Source organism: Buteo buteo, chromosome 16, assembly GCF_964188355.1.
Source record: "Buteo buteo chromosome 16, bButBut1.hap1.1, whole genome shotgun sequence".
Taxonomy (NCBI): Eukaryota; Metazoa; Chordata; class Aves; order Accipitriformes; family Accipitridae; genus Buteo; species Buteo buteo.
Window position 1 is genome coordinate 22,210,508 of NC_134186.1, and position 14,562 is coordinate 22,225,069.

The 14,562-nt window shown below is 38.6% G+C and overlaps 1 protein-coding gene across 4 annotated transcripts in view; it reads right to left on the reverse strand.

Moving 5' to 3' along the window:
* Positions 1-10,357: 10,357 nt before the first annotated feature.
* QSER1 (glutamine and serine rich 1) overlaps positions 10,358-14,562 on the reverse strand; it is a 47,757-nt gene continuing 43,552 nt past the window's right edge. For all 4 annotated transcript variants that reach the window (XM_075048195.1, XM_075048192.1, XM_075048194.1 and 1 more), the window contains one exon: positions 10,358-14,510. In XM_075048195.1, coding sequence (XP_074904296.1) covers positions 14,370-14,510 — 141 coding nt within the window. In that variant the 3' untranslated portion in view covers positions 10,358-14,369. The remainder of the gene's footprint in view (positions 14,511-14,562) is intronic.

Here is a 14,562-nt window from a genome sequence, read left to right on the forward strand (position 1 = left end):
TCCGCGCACTACCGCGCCGCCCCCCGCCCGCGGGGAGAGGTAGCCCGCCGAGGGGCGGGGCCGTCGCGCCCTCGCCCGCTTCCATTGGCCGGGCGCCGGCCCGCGGGGCGGGGCGCGCGCGGCGGCGGCGGCGGTTGAACGGCTGCCCGCGTGCCGCCCCGGCCCTGCCGCGAGGCGGGAGCGCCTCACAGCCGCCGACGGCGGGTCGGGGAGCGCTGAGGTAAAAATGCAGCCCCGCCGCCTTCCTCCTAAGGGCCGGCGGGGGGGGGGGCAGAAAGAGTGGCGAAAGCCCGTCTAGGCACCCCGCCCGCCAGCCGGGCACAGCCGGGCCCGCGGCCGGGGAGGGTTTAACGCCATTCCCTTCCTGTGAACGCGAACGCGAGCAGGACCCACGAACAGCGACCGCCTTCTGCGCGGAGGGGAGAAACGCAGCAGCCTCGCCGTTCTGGTGCCGTCACCTGGCTAACAGCGCTGCCTGCACCCGAAAACGCCGGAGCGGTAAACCCCCCCACCCCGGTGCTTCCTACAGCGCTGCCAGCGCCACCCCGCAGTAGTAGCGGTAGGATGTATAACCCCGGTGTTGGAGCACAGAAGGCAACATCTTCCCCGTATCTACTGCGCGCTTTAAAAATAAAAATCAAACTGGTCAGCTCTGTTTCTTTAAGTTAAGCCGAGAATAGGCCTCGTACGTGACTAGGCATGAACAATTAAGCAGTGTTTTCTTGCTTGTTACCAGGACGTATGGCTTGAACAACCACACATGGCTGAAATTTTCCTCTGATGTCTTACATGAGCTGTTTATTATAGCAGTAAGCATTTTTTTATTGGAATGAAATAATAAATTCACTTTCAGGGTAATAGAAGTTTTTTCTACTGTCCGCAGGAAACCGCCGAGAGATCAAACATCATTTTCTACTAAGTACAGAGTATTTTGATGATTCCTACTCAAGGAAAGTGTATTAGAACAACAAAAAATTCAATCATGTTTTTTGACTGACTGCAATAGGAGCAGACACAAAGCCACACTGATCTCCGTGATACGCAAACTCAAAAGTATATAACACACATTGAAGACCAAATATAGATATTACAGTGATACAAAAATTCATTCTGAGTTCTCAGATTATTGAACTGTTGGTGGTAGTTTTACAAAATAAAATCCCCCGTGAAACTTTAGCCTGTTCTGCAAGAAATTCCATGCAAGCAGGTGTAAAGCACAGGACGTCTGCTATCCACTGAAGCTCAGGTTAGCCACCTTTTATCCTTATTTGTCACACTTAAAGGCAGGGCACTGCAAATTTCTTCATTGTATACAAATGAACAAACAATGGACTTCACTTTAAGCTGTGAAAAACTGGTACAGGGAACTAGAAACCACAAACTTATGGCAAACTAACATTTCTTCATATTTCACTGCCAGAGCAATAAAGTGTTTAATAACAGAGTTCTAAGAGTGGAAGTTCTTGTTAAGTTTTTCAGATAAAGAAGTTTTAAGTCTCTGTGCTTTAGCCCAGAGAAAAAGGAATCTATTGAAACTGTAGCAAAATGCTAGCCTTTGAAAATTAAAGTTCATATTGATTTTCAACAATAGGAAGTGACAAACAGATTTCTTTCTTGTGGGAAGATTAAAAATAAAACCAACCCCCCCCGCCAGTTCTGACTCACAGGTGTCTGCTTTGACAGTTGCCATTAAGAAGCTAATTAAAAAAAACATAACGCATGGGTCAATGGGGATTTCCATGATACATTATTTTACTATTCCCTACTTTTGTAGTAGTTTGATCCTAGACATTTTTGATGCATTGCCAAAATATATTAACTGCAAATCAGTAAATGCCTGAGTTCATTTTAATTTTTAAAAATAATTTAGTTTTGCATAGTGGTTGAAACAAAGTGGTGCAGTCAATCATTCTGAAATGGTTCACCATAATCTTGAGAGAATTTAGAACTACAAACATTTTCAAATAGGAGGTGTACCAATCAGTTAACAAGAACATTACTCCTTACACCACAGAATGATTTGTCAAAATATTGCTTTTAAGGAACAGAGTGAACCACAGCTAATGCACTGTGAGCTGCTAATCTAGAAGGTTATAAGAATTTTATTCTTGTATTTTATTACTAGGTGATCAGCAGTCTACCCTGGATTTCTGCCTTTGCTTCTGTGTTTCTCCACAGCGACCACAGCCATAACACACCAGCTTCTCCACAGGCTGATGGTGGCTACTGGCTGGTCAGCCAGATGTTGTCAAACAGTATCTGCTACCAAAGGATGTTGAAAAATGCTATACATCTTTTAGTATTTCTTACAATAACATTATTATAAAATGCTTTCCTAAAGCACAGACATACTTTTATGTAATTATTAATATATACCTAGTTAATTAATTTATACTTGTATATAGTCATTTTCAGGAATACAATCTCGTGCAGCCAGTACAGTCATTCTTAGCTGGTGTAATTCCTTAGACTGTGGTGGAAAGATCTCAGAATGAAAGTGCAACACGCAGTATATGGCTTCACCTTCCACAATGTCTTCCCCATATTAACCTCCATAAAGTTGAACACAGGATGCACAAGAGAACAAATTTGCCAGTTACAAGGACATAATTAACATAATTCATTCATCAAATCACTTAGGACCAACTTAGTGGCATCCAGCGACTAAGCACCATGCAGCTGCTCGCTCACTCCCTCCGCCCCTCCCAGTGGAATAGGGGAGAGAATTGGGGAAAAAAGGTAAAACTCGCGGGTTGAGATAAGAACAGTTTAATAACTAAACTGAAATATAACAACAATAATAAAAATATAGTAATAATATCTGTAAGGAAAAGGAATATAACAAGAAGAGAGAAACTAGACCCAAGAAAAGACAAGTGATGCACAATGCAATTGCTCTCCACCCGCTGACCGATGCCCGAGCAGTGATCTGCCCCTCCTGGCCAACTCCCCCCCGTTTACATACTGAGCATGACATTCTATGGTATGGGATATCCCTTTGGCTAGTTCGGGTCAGCCGTCCCGGCTGTGCTCCCTCCCAGCTTCTTGTACACCTGCTTGCTGGCAGAGCATGGGAAACTGAAAAATCCTTGACTTAGTCTAAACACTACTTCGAAACAACTAAAACATCAGTGTGTTATCAACATTGTTCTCACACTAAATCCAAAATACAGCACTGTACCAGCTACTAGGAAGAAAATTAACTCTATCCCAGCCAAAACCAGGACAACATGGAAAGTAACCTTGCTCTAAAAGCAGTTCCACTGAAAAATAGAGGACTACATACAGAGACAGATACTACTGTAGGTGCACATATCAAAACCTGGTCTGTAGGGTGTTGGTCTGCAAGGGAGATTGTAAGCAGCACCAGTGAAGGAAGTCTGATGATACGGAAAGCTTTACTGTTTGCTCTCTATCTAATAATGTGAAGTTGCACAGAGCAACAATTTTGTGATCTAGTTATGGTGACTAAAATATTTTTTTAACAAATTATGCAACCAAGTCCTAATTTGTACAGTTGTGTCAGATTCTTTGAAACTGTTATAAAGAACTTTTATAGCAAGGTACATATTTATCTCCAGGTCATCTAGAAATACTCCTACCAACTACAATAGGATTGAGAGAATGGCCTACGTTTTGAAGAATTTACAAACTTTTCAAGAATTTCTGAGTCCCATGTAAGAACTGTAGGGTTTAATTAGAAGCATACAGCAGAAACAGAGTATTTAAATTCAACAGCTGCAATTTCAGGCATGTCTGCTGCTCAGGAATTAACTTACTCATGTCTAAGTGTTTGCTTGAGGATAAAGATGATGACAAAGAATAAAGACCCACATTCAGGTCTTCTCTGATTATGGGGCGAGAGAAGGCAGAATGGAAACTTGTACCATCACAGTGAAAAACTGATGCATACCTTTATGTAAAGTGCTGTCTAGCTTTTTCCATAATGAACTCAGAAGCTGGACAGCCAACCAGTATTTGCATGTGAGAACACCTGTAATTTCCAGGTATTCTGGGCACAAATGAAGGAGATATAATTGAATACAAGACCTTACAAAGTAAAATGACAATGTGATTAAGTCTTTCAATATCATTATTGAAAAGAGAGAAGTTGGAGGCTGTGTTGCCTAAAAGATGGAGGCACATTAATAGAAAATATGGGGTGCTGCTGTGTTATCTACGGAAGATCAATACTTGGTTAAGTGATTGGGAAATGTTATGTGTTCTTGAAAGATACAAAGGAAAAAGGCCGTTTCAATTTCAAAATTTTTAGAAAAACTGAAAGGACCCCAAACCTGGAAAACAATATGTTCTAACACCAAGAAATGTTCAATTTTCCAATTATTATTCACATTTTATGTGCCAAAAACTGGAAAAAACCCCTATTTGTCACTGAAAATTGACTAGAAAATAAAGAGGTATTCCTGCAGAATACTATCCAATTTCTTATTTTCAAAAGAATTTAGATACCACTTTTCTGAAGGATTAACATAGAACTCCGCGTTTCAAATGTTAACCTTGCATCTCATAAACACATCAGACTACAGGCTCCCTCTCTTACACCAAACTTTTTTCTTTAGATTTCAAATGTCTTCCCACAACAATATAAGCTTTAAAGATTAAGTGTATGTCAACACAGCATAAATTTATATATACATAAAATTTAATGCCATAATTACAAGGATCTATTGAACCCAATATTTATGGCTGTTTCTGAAAAAGCACAGCAATTAATAATTACCATAAAAATTCAGAAAAATATTCCAGTTATTTAGAACAGTAACTCTTTTGTTTTTTCCCCACTTAAATATCAACAATGCCTGTATTCACTGCAGTGCTGAAGTTGATTAAAGGAGAACATTTTAAACAGTAACCCTTAAAATGTTGCTCCAATCCATTCACAAATGATGAGATAAATTACATTTTTTTTGTATGGTTCACTGTTGCAGAAAAACACTCACGTAAGGGAAAAAAACGATCTTCAGTTACAGAAATTACTGGTTTTTAAGTCACAACTATCGTAACATTATCAAATCTCCTCTATTGCATTGTATGAAGATACAAAGTCCAGTATGCTGTTTTTTAATACTGAAATGGTCCTATAAAAATCAGAAAACTCACTCTTCCACCTCTATTAATCTCAAATTTAAGAAGACGAACAGCTATTCATACAATATTGGACTGCAAAAGACTATTTGATATGCTAGACAGATATGAAGGAAGCTGAAAGAACTCCTGCGGTGAATCTGCCTTATTACTAAGTAACGTGTTCTGCTATTTGTACTAAAGAGCACAAGAGGTTTGCTTGGGGCTGCATTCCATGAGTTGGAGAGGACTGACACTCTCCCTTACAATGCAGAGCAGGTTATTCACAAATTCATTCTGCTTAGTCCCAACTTCCCATCTACATTCGAATTAAAAAAAAGATCATATAGTAGTAGGTTCTGTGGGACACAGTGATGCCATGCTGCAACACTGAACCCATACCAACTACCTCTACCCCACCGTGGAGAGGCTACTTGCAGGTGCACTCTTGCTTGGGCAAGAGTACGGTTTACTCCCAAAGTGCAGACTCCAGTATTTTACACTGAAGTGAAATCTGTAAGGATTCCACCCTTGCATTTCTGAAGAGACTGGAACAATAAACAAGTTCCAAGGACAGAAGCTTTTGGATGACTGACTGTTTGAATCGACAAAGGGTGCATTGTTCAGGAGTGCAATCCTTCCATTCCTGGGCTGGAATACCAATGTGACTGCGGGACCAAGTCAAGCAGGGCAATGGCAAATGAAGGGCAGGGAGGCAACACGCTGAGCCTGCGCTGGTGCACACTGACCTCCGGTGGAACATGCTGCACTCTGAGTAAGACTCCACGCACAGGGGCTGGAAAGGGAGCGAGTCGGAGCCAGAATTACTTGAGACGGCTTACTGTAAGGAAGTATATAGGGGGCATAGACTATTAGCGATGTCACCAAAAACACAGGGAACAAGCCTCTGCTTCTCAGTAAATACTAAGGAATTTTGTCTTAAATGGATTTTTCAAATTTTCCTCTTGCAGAAGTTTTCCGAGACATTCAAGAATGATTATATATTATAACCAGAGATTGATTACAGCATGCCTAAATGTGCACAGCATGGCACGGTCCTAGCAACACTGTTTGGATAAAGAATCACTGTCATCTACACACCAGAAACCTGTTCAGCCAGAATGAGCAAGTACAATCAGACACAAATAATTGAAAGTTAACCATCTGCCCAGCTGGGCGTTACCATTTTTCAGGTGAGCTGCAGTAACTGACTGAACGTGAACTCCTGTATATTGCAACACAAAACCAAATATGCTAACTTATGTTACTACTGAGAGAGGCTTTAGGTAAGTTCACAAAGGATTAGAAGAGCAGCTCTCACCAGTTTATACAATTGTGGAAAGCCTGTGGAGGTCCAGCTCAATGAGCAGTGATTTCCAGCTGAAGTATGGTGAGGCAGGTAGTTACACTGATTGACCATGGCCAAGTTAGTTTCATGTCCCTGCTCCCAAAGTAAGCAGCCACTAGTGGCACGAGCTTGATGGGACAGAAGGAGCTGATAGATAAAAGGGGGGAAAAAGCGAGAACTCTAAATGGATTTGCCAAGCATAACTGAATTCCCGATTTTGACCATTTGTTTTGACTTCCTCAGAAAACAGCTACATACCAATTATATTTACACTGAATGCAAGGCTCGTATTCTAGAGCGGAGGATCAGGCTTATTGTTTATGTATGCTACAAGCAGAAATCTACAATTCATCTCTTATATTACTGTACAATGTGCTGAGGCCACCAAACTCAATTATGCCATTTTACCAGGCCCACAGTTTTTAGGATGGGAAAATGGCCCTGGAAGGATCCTGCAGAGAGCTTTGCTGCCCCACTAAAATTCAAACAGAACTTGCAGAGTCCACATCAAAAAGAAAGTAACAATCCCCAGCCACGCACTTCTTATTACCTTTTTTTTTTCCTTAAACCAGCTGGTTCCAGAATTGCGACACTTGGGATTCTCACAGAACATGCGAGGTTTCTCTTCAAATGCTCTAGTGCAAAGTCCATTGGCTGTGGTCAAACTACCTCTCTGGCTGTTTAAACAAAACTGCTGGACCTCGCACGGAAGCAAATAAAAAGCATTCACTTACTCTTTCCTGTTACAAAAGCTGTAGGGATAGTAATTTCCATATGCTGACCAACAACAAAAATCTGGGAGGTTTCAGAAACCACCAAAGCTGCTTTACTTAGAGAACAGATCTAAATCCTTTTTTCCCGGAGCTTTGAACGAGTAACCAACTTGATCTAACCAGATGCTAAAACATTGATGCTTCAGCTTTTATTCAGTTATCATACCATTTACCTTCTGTTGTCGCAACAAAAATATGTGATACATAAATAATGCACAGACAAATCACACCAGCAGCCACCAGTTAGAAAGGAGAGGATGATGCCAAACAACATATTGTTACTTAAAAGGTCTTGCTATTTACAAGCCCTGGAAGTCTTAGATGGCTACAGCATGAACTCCCAATGATATAGTTTAAGATTTTAAGTAACACATGTAGAATAAAGAAAGACTTAACCATAATTTGAACCAAAAACACCTACGAAAAAATAACCACAGCATTTGAAATTGAATTTTTAAGGCTAAGCATAGTAACTGGAGCTACCATCTATAACCTTTATCATATATGCACAGGATCAGATACACAATTAAAATTCTCCCGTCTGTAAACATCCCAGTGTGTCTAAAAGATGATAAATACTCTGATTTTGAAGCTGTTACACAAACTATATGATTAATACTTAACTGCTCAGCATGTTCCATTAGGAGTCAGTTACAGTATTTTAGTGTTAATCTATTAACTGTATACTGGGTGGAAATTTTAGGTTAGTTTACTGCTAGCATCATTACTCACACATTTTCATATTACTCCTATTCTCACTAATGTGCACTTACTTGAATGCCCCTCTTTTAATAGCTTTCAGTGTATGCTTACCATGCATACATTCATCTACACCAAGGTAGAAGACCTGAGCGGATTGATTAAAATATTAGCAACTTATTTCCAAATAAAATCCCTCAGCTACATCAAAGTCCGAATTTGCACAGGGCTGTAGCATGTTTTTATTTGGAATGATCATAATTCAAACACTCTACACACAGAGAGAAATCCATTCATGCTGTGACACAGCCCAAACGTAAGGGGTTTTTTTAACCCTTCACATGAACATCTGAAGAAAGGCAAGTGCTGAACTTTTGATGATATACCTGCATTTGTAAAAATAAAACAAAAATTCTTGTCTCAGATGATTGCAGTACAAATACTTCTTAAAAGGGTTTTTGCTCTCCTTATAACTTGTTTGAACATTGACAATACAGGACAACCCAAGTAGGAACCACGGTCCATTAATACACACACTCAAAAATGGATTATAGTAGGAGACAGTGAAAAAACACTGCTTCTATGCAGAGATATACTGGCATCCATGCTTTTCAAAACTGAGGAAAACCCTTTTTTTATAGCAAACAAAAGGCAGAATTAGGACTAGACTGAATTAGTCTTATAAAGTCATTGTGTGTGGCAAAATGCTAACAGCCTTCTGGTGGGACCCTCTGCTAGGAATGTCCACCTGCCACCAGATTACATTGCTGGCTTGTCATTTGCTTTTCAGTCAGTGTATACATTGCAGCATGCCTAATTGAAGCTATTTCCTAACTTGGACCACTCCCGACTCCTACACCCTCTGCTCCTCAATTACCTCCACTCTGAAAGCTCCCCTGGCCTCACTCTTTCCAAATTCTTCTCCCTTTCCAATGTCCTCCCACATCTGACCCACACGTTTCTTCCAACTTCCCACTCCTATTCTCCCTTAGAGTTCTCCTGTATGAACCGTCACATGCGTATCAGCCCTCCCATCTTATTTTGTTTTTCCTAAAACAAAGGGTTGTAGCTGCTCCTTCAGTCCTGCTCGTGGGCACTGCTGTTACTGCTACTTCTCTCTACCCTTTCTGCATCAGGTAGCTAAAAAAAACCCAACAAAAAACAACCAAAACTAAACACACACACACACACACAAAAGAAATAGCCCAGTGGAACTTTTAAAAGCAGAAACCTAAGACATACCCAGGATAAATCAGAGTACAGCCCTGCTAAAGTTTGTTTGCTGTTTTCCCTGACTCACCTTTTATTTTTCTCCTTTATAAATAGCTTGTTCTCTGTATTTATTGCTGTGTTCTTATAAGAGATCAAATTAAAATAATTTTAAGACAGTTTTCTGTTCTTTAGTTTCTGGAAATAAAACAAAGATTTGTTAGGTGTTCTATACGAGAGGCAAATACCTAACACAGAACAAGTTATTTTGATTGCCTAAGATACTTACCAATAAATTGCTGATAGTAGGAGCTGCTCTTCTCTTTTAAAAAGCTGCATATGTTCAGCTTCTTGCCTTTTTTTTTTTTTTTTAAAAAAAACTTCACAAATTGTAACATAAATGTGGAACACAGTATCAAAAGCTTCAGCCTCCACCTTGTAATGGGATGTTCTCTGTGCCTACCTGCTTTCCAAAGTGTTTTTTGGAGAAAATAACAATGCCTACCTACTTTCCAAAGTGTTTTTTTGGAGAAAATAACAGATCAACTCTATGGGCAAATGTCTCATTTTATACTCCTCTTGGTTTGGGAAGCAGCTCTTATACACAGGACCATCAAAAAAAAAAATAAAATAATTCCAGCCCTTCAGAATCACCTTTTTCTGCAAGCAAGTGGCTCAGAGAAGGCCTACCATTTATCTTATGGCCAATACCCACATCATGGGACTTCATCCCTCTGTGTGGGGGAAAAATATTCATAAGAACATCCAGAGTAACTCGTTGTAATTGGGGAAAAAACCACCACCAACAACAACAAAAAGATGAAAACCCTCTACGGCACCATTTCTTCCCATAGATACACAGTGATGATATTCTAGTTCAGCAAAAAAGAGAACAAAAGAAAATAGTATAGCTAAAAACCACCTGAATCACAGCAGTAGTCTTTCTCTTACCCCAATTGTCTGGCTCCTCACTTATCATGTCAGTTTAAGACCTGGCAGATATATTGTGAAAAGTAATTCGGAATATTTAGAACCCATACACGTAAAAAAACCAGGCCAACCAGACATGCTCAATTATCAAATATAATGAGGAAAAAAACCCCCAAACCACAAACTCAAAACCCTAGAACTGTATTTCATCATATTGAGATCAGAAGATGTAGTCTAAATTGCCAATTTTTTTCCAACAATCTAACTTTTCAAGACTTAATATTTTAATAATAAATGACTAAGCATTATAAGGTTTTTGTTTAAAAAGTGTTTTCACTTTAATGGGTTTAGTTAATAACATCATGAATGGTACAAAACTGTCCTTTTTCACATTTCCATACATTGTATTACGGACCACCTGAAAATCTGGACTAAGAACGCATAAAGTGTCTCTTAATTAGCCCTAGCTTCATTTTTGCCATATGTAGAGGAGATATGCAGAAAAAACATGCATTTGTTACCAATGACATGTTAATATTAGCTTAAACAATAAGATATGGCAGAATGTGCATTGTGTAATGCACAGGTAAGTAATAGGGTAAGAGAGACCAAATGTCAAGTGTTGGCAATGAAATAAGAAATGGTTGATGACACACTGACATTTTGTGACCATAGTATTAGCTTTTCTGTTTTAAAATTGTTTTAAATAGTAAATATTTAAATAATATTTAAAATATATTTCCCTATGGAAATCATTTACTTGGAAGACAGCCTGTAAGATCTGACTTTTTAAAAAGTAGTATTTCATTTCGACAATATATGAATACAATACATGCCATAGAACTTCAAAGACCCTAAAGTTCTTAGCCATTTTCAGAAACAGTTTCTCAATCCAATTTTGTCTCCAATTTTTTGCTAGCAAAACTTTGGAAGTAGCATCTCAAAGAAAACCTGCCTTTAAGAGAAATACTGTATTTCAATAAAAACAAACCCAATGCAAATGGGATGCCATACTAAAGGACAAAATAGTGGAATTAAAAAGCAAATAATTCATCATGCAATTACTTTAATTTCTGTTTTGCTAATTCATAGTCTAAGGAGGGTTTTGTTCCTTCCTAGTGCATCTTCTCTTGAAGTCAAATGAATGCTCAATTTCCACTGTCAGATGTTAAGGGATGAAGACCTCACTGTTAATTCAAGGAGGGGAAAAAAAAAAAGCGGGGGGGGGGAATTGAGGTGTGGATGCAGAATTATCTAAAATGCAATAAAACAAAGCAAAGTATTTGTGCAAAAAAAGTAATCTGTACATTGACTTTTTTCTAAGTTTGCTTCAGTATAAAAAGCCTCTTCAATCCCACTAAGAAAGCTTTATTTTAATTTATGATCCTCCAACACACTTGAGAGTTCCATGTTTTTACTTATTCTAATTTGGTAAATTAATAATCCAGCCACCATTTTTGCAGCCGAAGACAAAGATGGAAGCTCCATTATATTAACCTTTAATAGCCTGGGGTAGTTACTTTTATTCAAGACAGGTTTTTCCTGTCTTCTACAGGCACAGTGCTTGTTTAACTGGCCTTGGGAATAAAACAGCCAAAAATACGCCAGGTCACCTTCTATGGCAGTGCAGAGCATCCTGGCCGCTTTTTTTGTTTGTTCGGGTTTTTTTAAATGGTTGTTGCTAAAATTACCTTCTTTTTAAATAGGGACGAGCTATTCCAAAAGCCTCTCATTTCTTTTTTCAGCTTCTAAGGACTTGGATTAAAGCAAATACCTTCCTAAAGCTACTTCTAGATTCAAAAATCTACAGTTAAGTATACAGTAGCAGTATAGAAATCAATTAGAAAGCACAGAGACCCCTCTCAATTAGTTGCTTCATAGTCATATTAGGAACGGACGTATGAGACACAAAGTTTGACAAGTTCTTTACTATACCATCAAGGAGCCAACTTGATTGTTCCCTCAGTCTGCATCCTAATCATTTTTAAAACTACAGATTAGGAATTCCCAAACTGTGCTGTGCATATCACTAATGTGACAACAGAACTCTGCCTGGGCAAGTAAATACCTCTCATGAATCTACACACACTGCCAACCACCCCCACCAATAAGGGAATACACTAAGTAAATTGGGGAACCCCCACTATTGATTAAAGAGTATACCAGGCACATTTCTACTATATCTCCAGTGTGCATATTTACATTAAAATAATTTTAGCTGATTGCTGCCAATGTTGGTAACTTTGCTGTTTCATTTCACCATATAAACTCTAGCTCCTACCAGGTTCAACACAGTACGACTGAAACAACAGCAACTGTTCAACCCTGTGGCTACCCTTCATTTCACCGTGAAAATGAATTAGCTTCATGATTGCTCCAACAATCTGCACATTCTTCCTAAACCCAAACCCATCTCGCTCTCCTTGATTATAGTAGACATAGCAGTAGCACAATGCATCTATTAACATGATAGTGACCTCCCTTTTTAAAGCAAAACCACCACAAAGAGGCTTTAAAAAAGGCAAGGGCACATACCCATCTCTGTTCACTGTAGTCTGCATACAAATTGTAAAGGAGAATTATTGCTTTTAAAAGATGAAAAGCTTTGGAAATACGGTAAACATCCTACAAGGTTCTAAAACTAATCAGCTAAAATTCTGTACATACTTTAATATTCAAACCTCTATTTGATTACTCAAGATCAAATCATTTCATTTTCACATCTATTCATTAAACTCTTTATAGTTCTAAGGTCTAATGAATATTTAACAACTAAATAGGATCAAAACAGGTAACGGGAAAAAAGGTCACATGGCAATGAACATTATTTCATTTGGCCAATGAATAGTGAACCCTGCTTTCTTGGCTGAAATTAAGGCACTAAGTGGCAGTGAAAGGATAAGGGAATGAATTTTTTTTCTACGTTATCTGAAAAAAGACCAACATGACTATTTTTTTAGGACGCCAGTAGAGCACATATCCATTCTGAATGACTCAGTAAGGCATTCTGTTGGCAAATTTAAAGAAAACGTTTTCCTGATTAGAGCCCATTACATTCATTGTCTGAGTGTGACTAGTGGCACTACCAACTGTTAACAAACTGGAGGGGGAAAAAAAGCTACAAAGATGTCTGAAGACTTGAAAGGCACCAAAAAGAGAACAGCTCTGCAACTGCCAGTTCTACAAACAATTATGTAAGCTGTGTTTAACACTGCATATAGTCTATTCAATAATCATCAATCTTTGTTGACGAAGATAGTGTAGTAGCTCTTCATTTAAACTCTCAGTTAATCAAGTGCTAGTTTAGTAAAAAATTTATTTTCACGTATCAGAATATAACTGCAGTGTCTAACACAACTACACTTAAAGCAAAACTAGTCTAGTATGCATTATTCTGGTTAACACTGAAGCAAACCTGTATAAACAAAAGGGTTACCTCGAGATATATAGTTTACAATATGAAATCAACATATAAATGAATAGGATTTACTGAAAACAATGGAAAGTGTATTACAAAGATACATGAAACAATTTTAACCACAATATTTTCTCTGTGAAAAATACAACTATTAGTGAGATAAAATGTACAATTGAAATTTTTTTTCCAAAAGAAAAAAGAACACAGTATAAAGGAAAATATTTTTTTTTCTTCAAAACAGGGAAAATAGTTAAAGGCCATTGTCTTTCATTACAATATAATTTGACACAAAAAGCAGTCATAGGATTGCACCAACTCCATGTTCAGTCTCCTGAACATGACAATAGTAAAAGGAGTCCATAAAGCATAATGACATTTCTGGATTTTATGATGGCAATATACTTATGCAGAAACTGGTGTCACTCCGGCTCTGTTCACAAAATGTACAAAACTCTAAATTTGGTGGCCAGACATGTAAAAATTAGTTCACCCCAACGCTGACTTTTCTGTTGCTTAGTCAGGGATGAAGAAATCTGTAGTATTTTAAGTGTTGTTATCTTTTTAGCAATAAAGAAAAAAGTATATGTAGTGCATGGTTTATCACTTGTCAAAAACGTTTCTGAAAATAAAACTAAGTTATCCAATAGTTTACAAAATAGAAAATAATTCTTCAGGTTAAAAATGTGGTTAGGTTTACGTTTAGTTCCATCTCCAAAGGACCGATTTCCTTGGCAGCATCACTTTTCCTTAGCAAGAGCCAAGGCACAAAGTTCCATAAAGAGAAATAAAAATGGCTACGAACAAGAACGCAGTCTGGCATTGTAAAAGAAATCAGAGCCTCTCTCTGAGCTTTCTGTTCCATCAGGTTAGTGCTGTAGAAAAATGTGAGATTTGGGATACATTTTTGTTATGAGCATTTCTGCTGGACACGATTCAAAAGTTCACCAAACTTTTCAAAAAGATCCTCCACCCATTTTATATTTTTCATGCACAACTGCACAATCTCTTCCTGTCCTAGATCTGCACTCTTCTTCTGAACAGAAGAAATCTATTTAAAAAAAAGAGGGGGGGGGGGGGGGGGGAGAGAGAGAGATGCATAC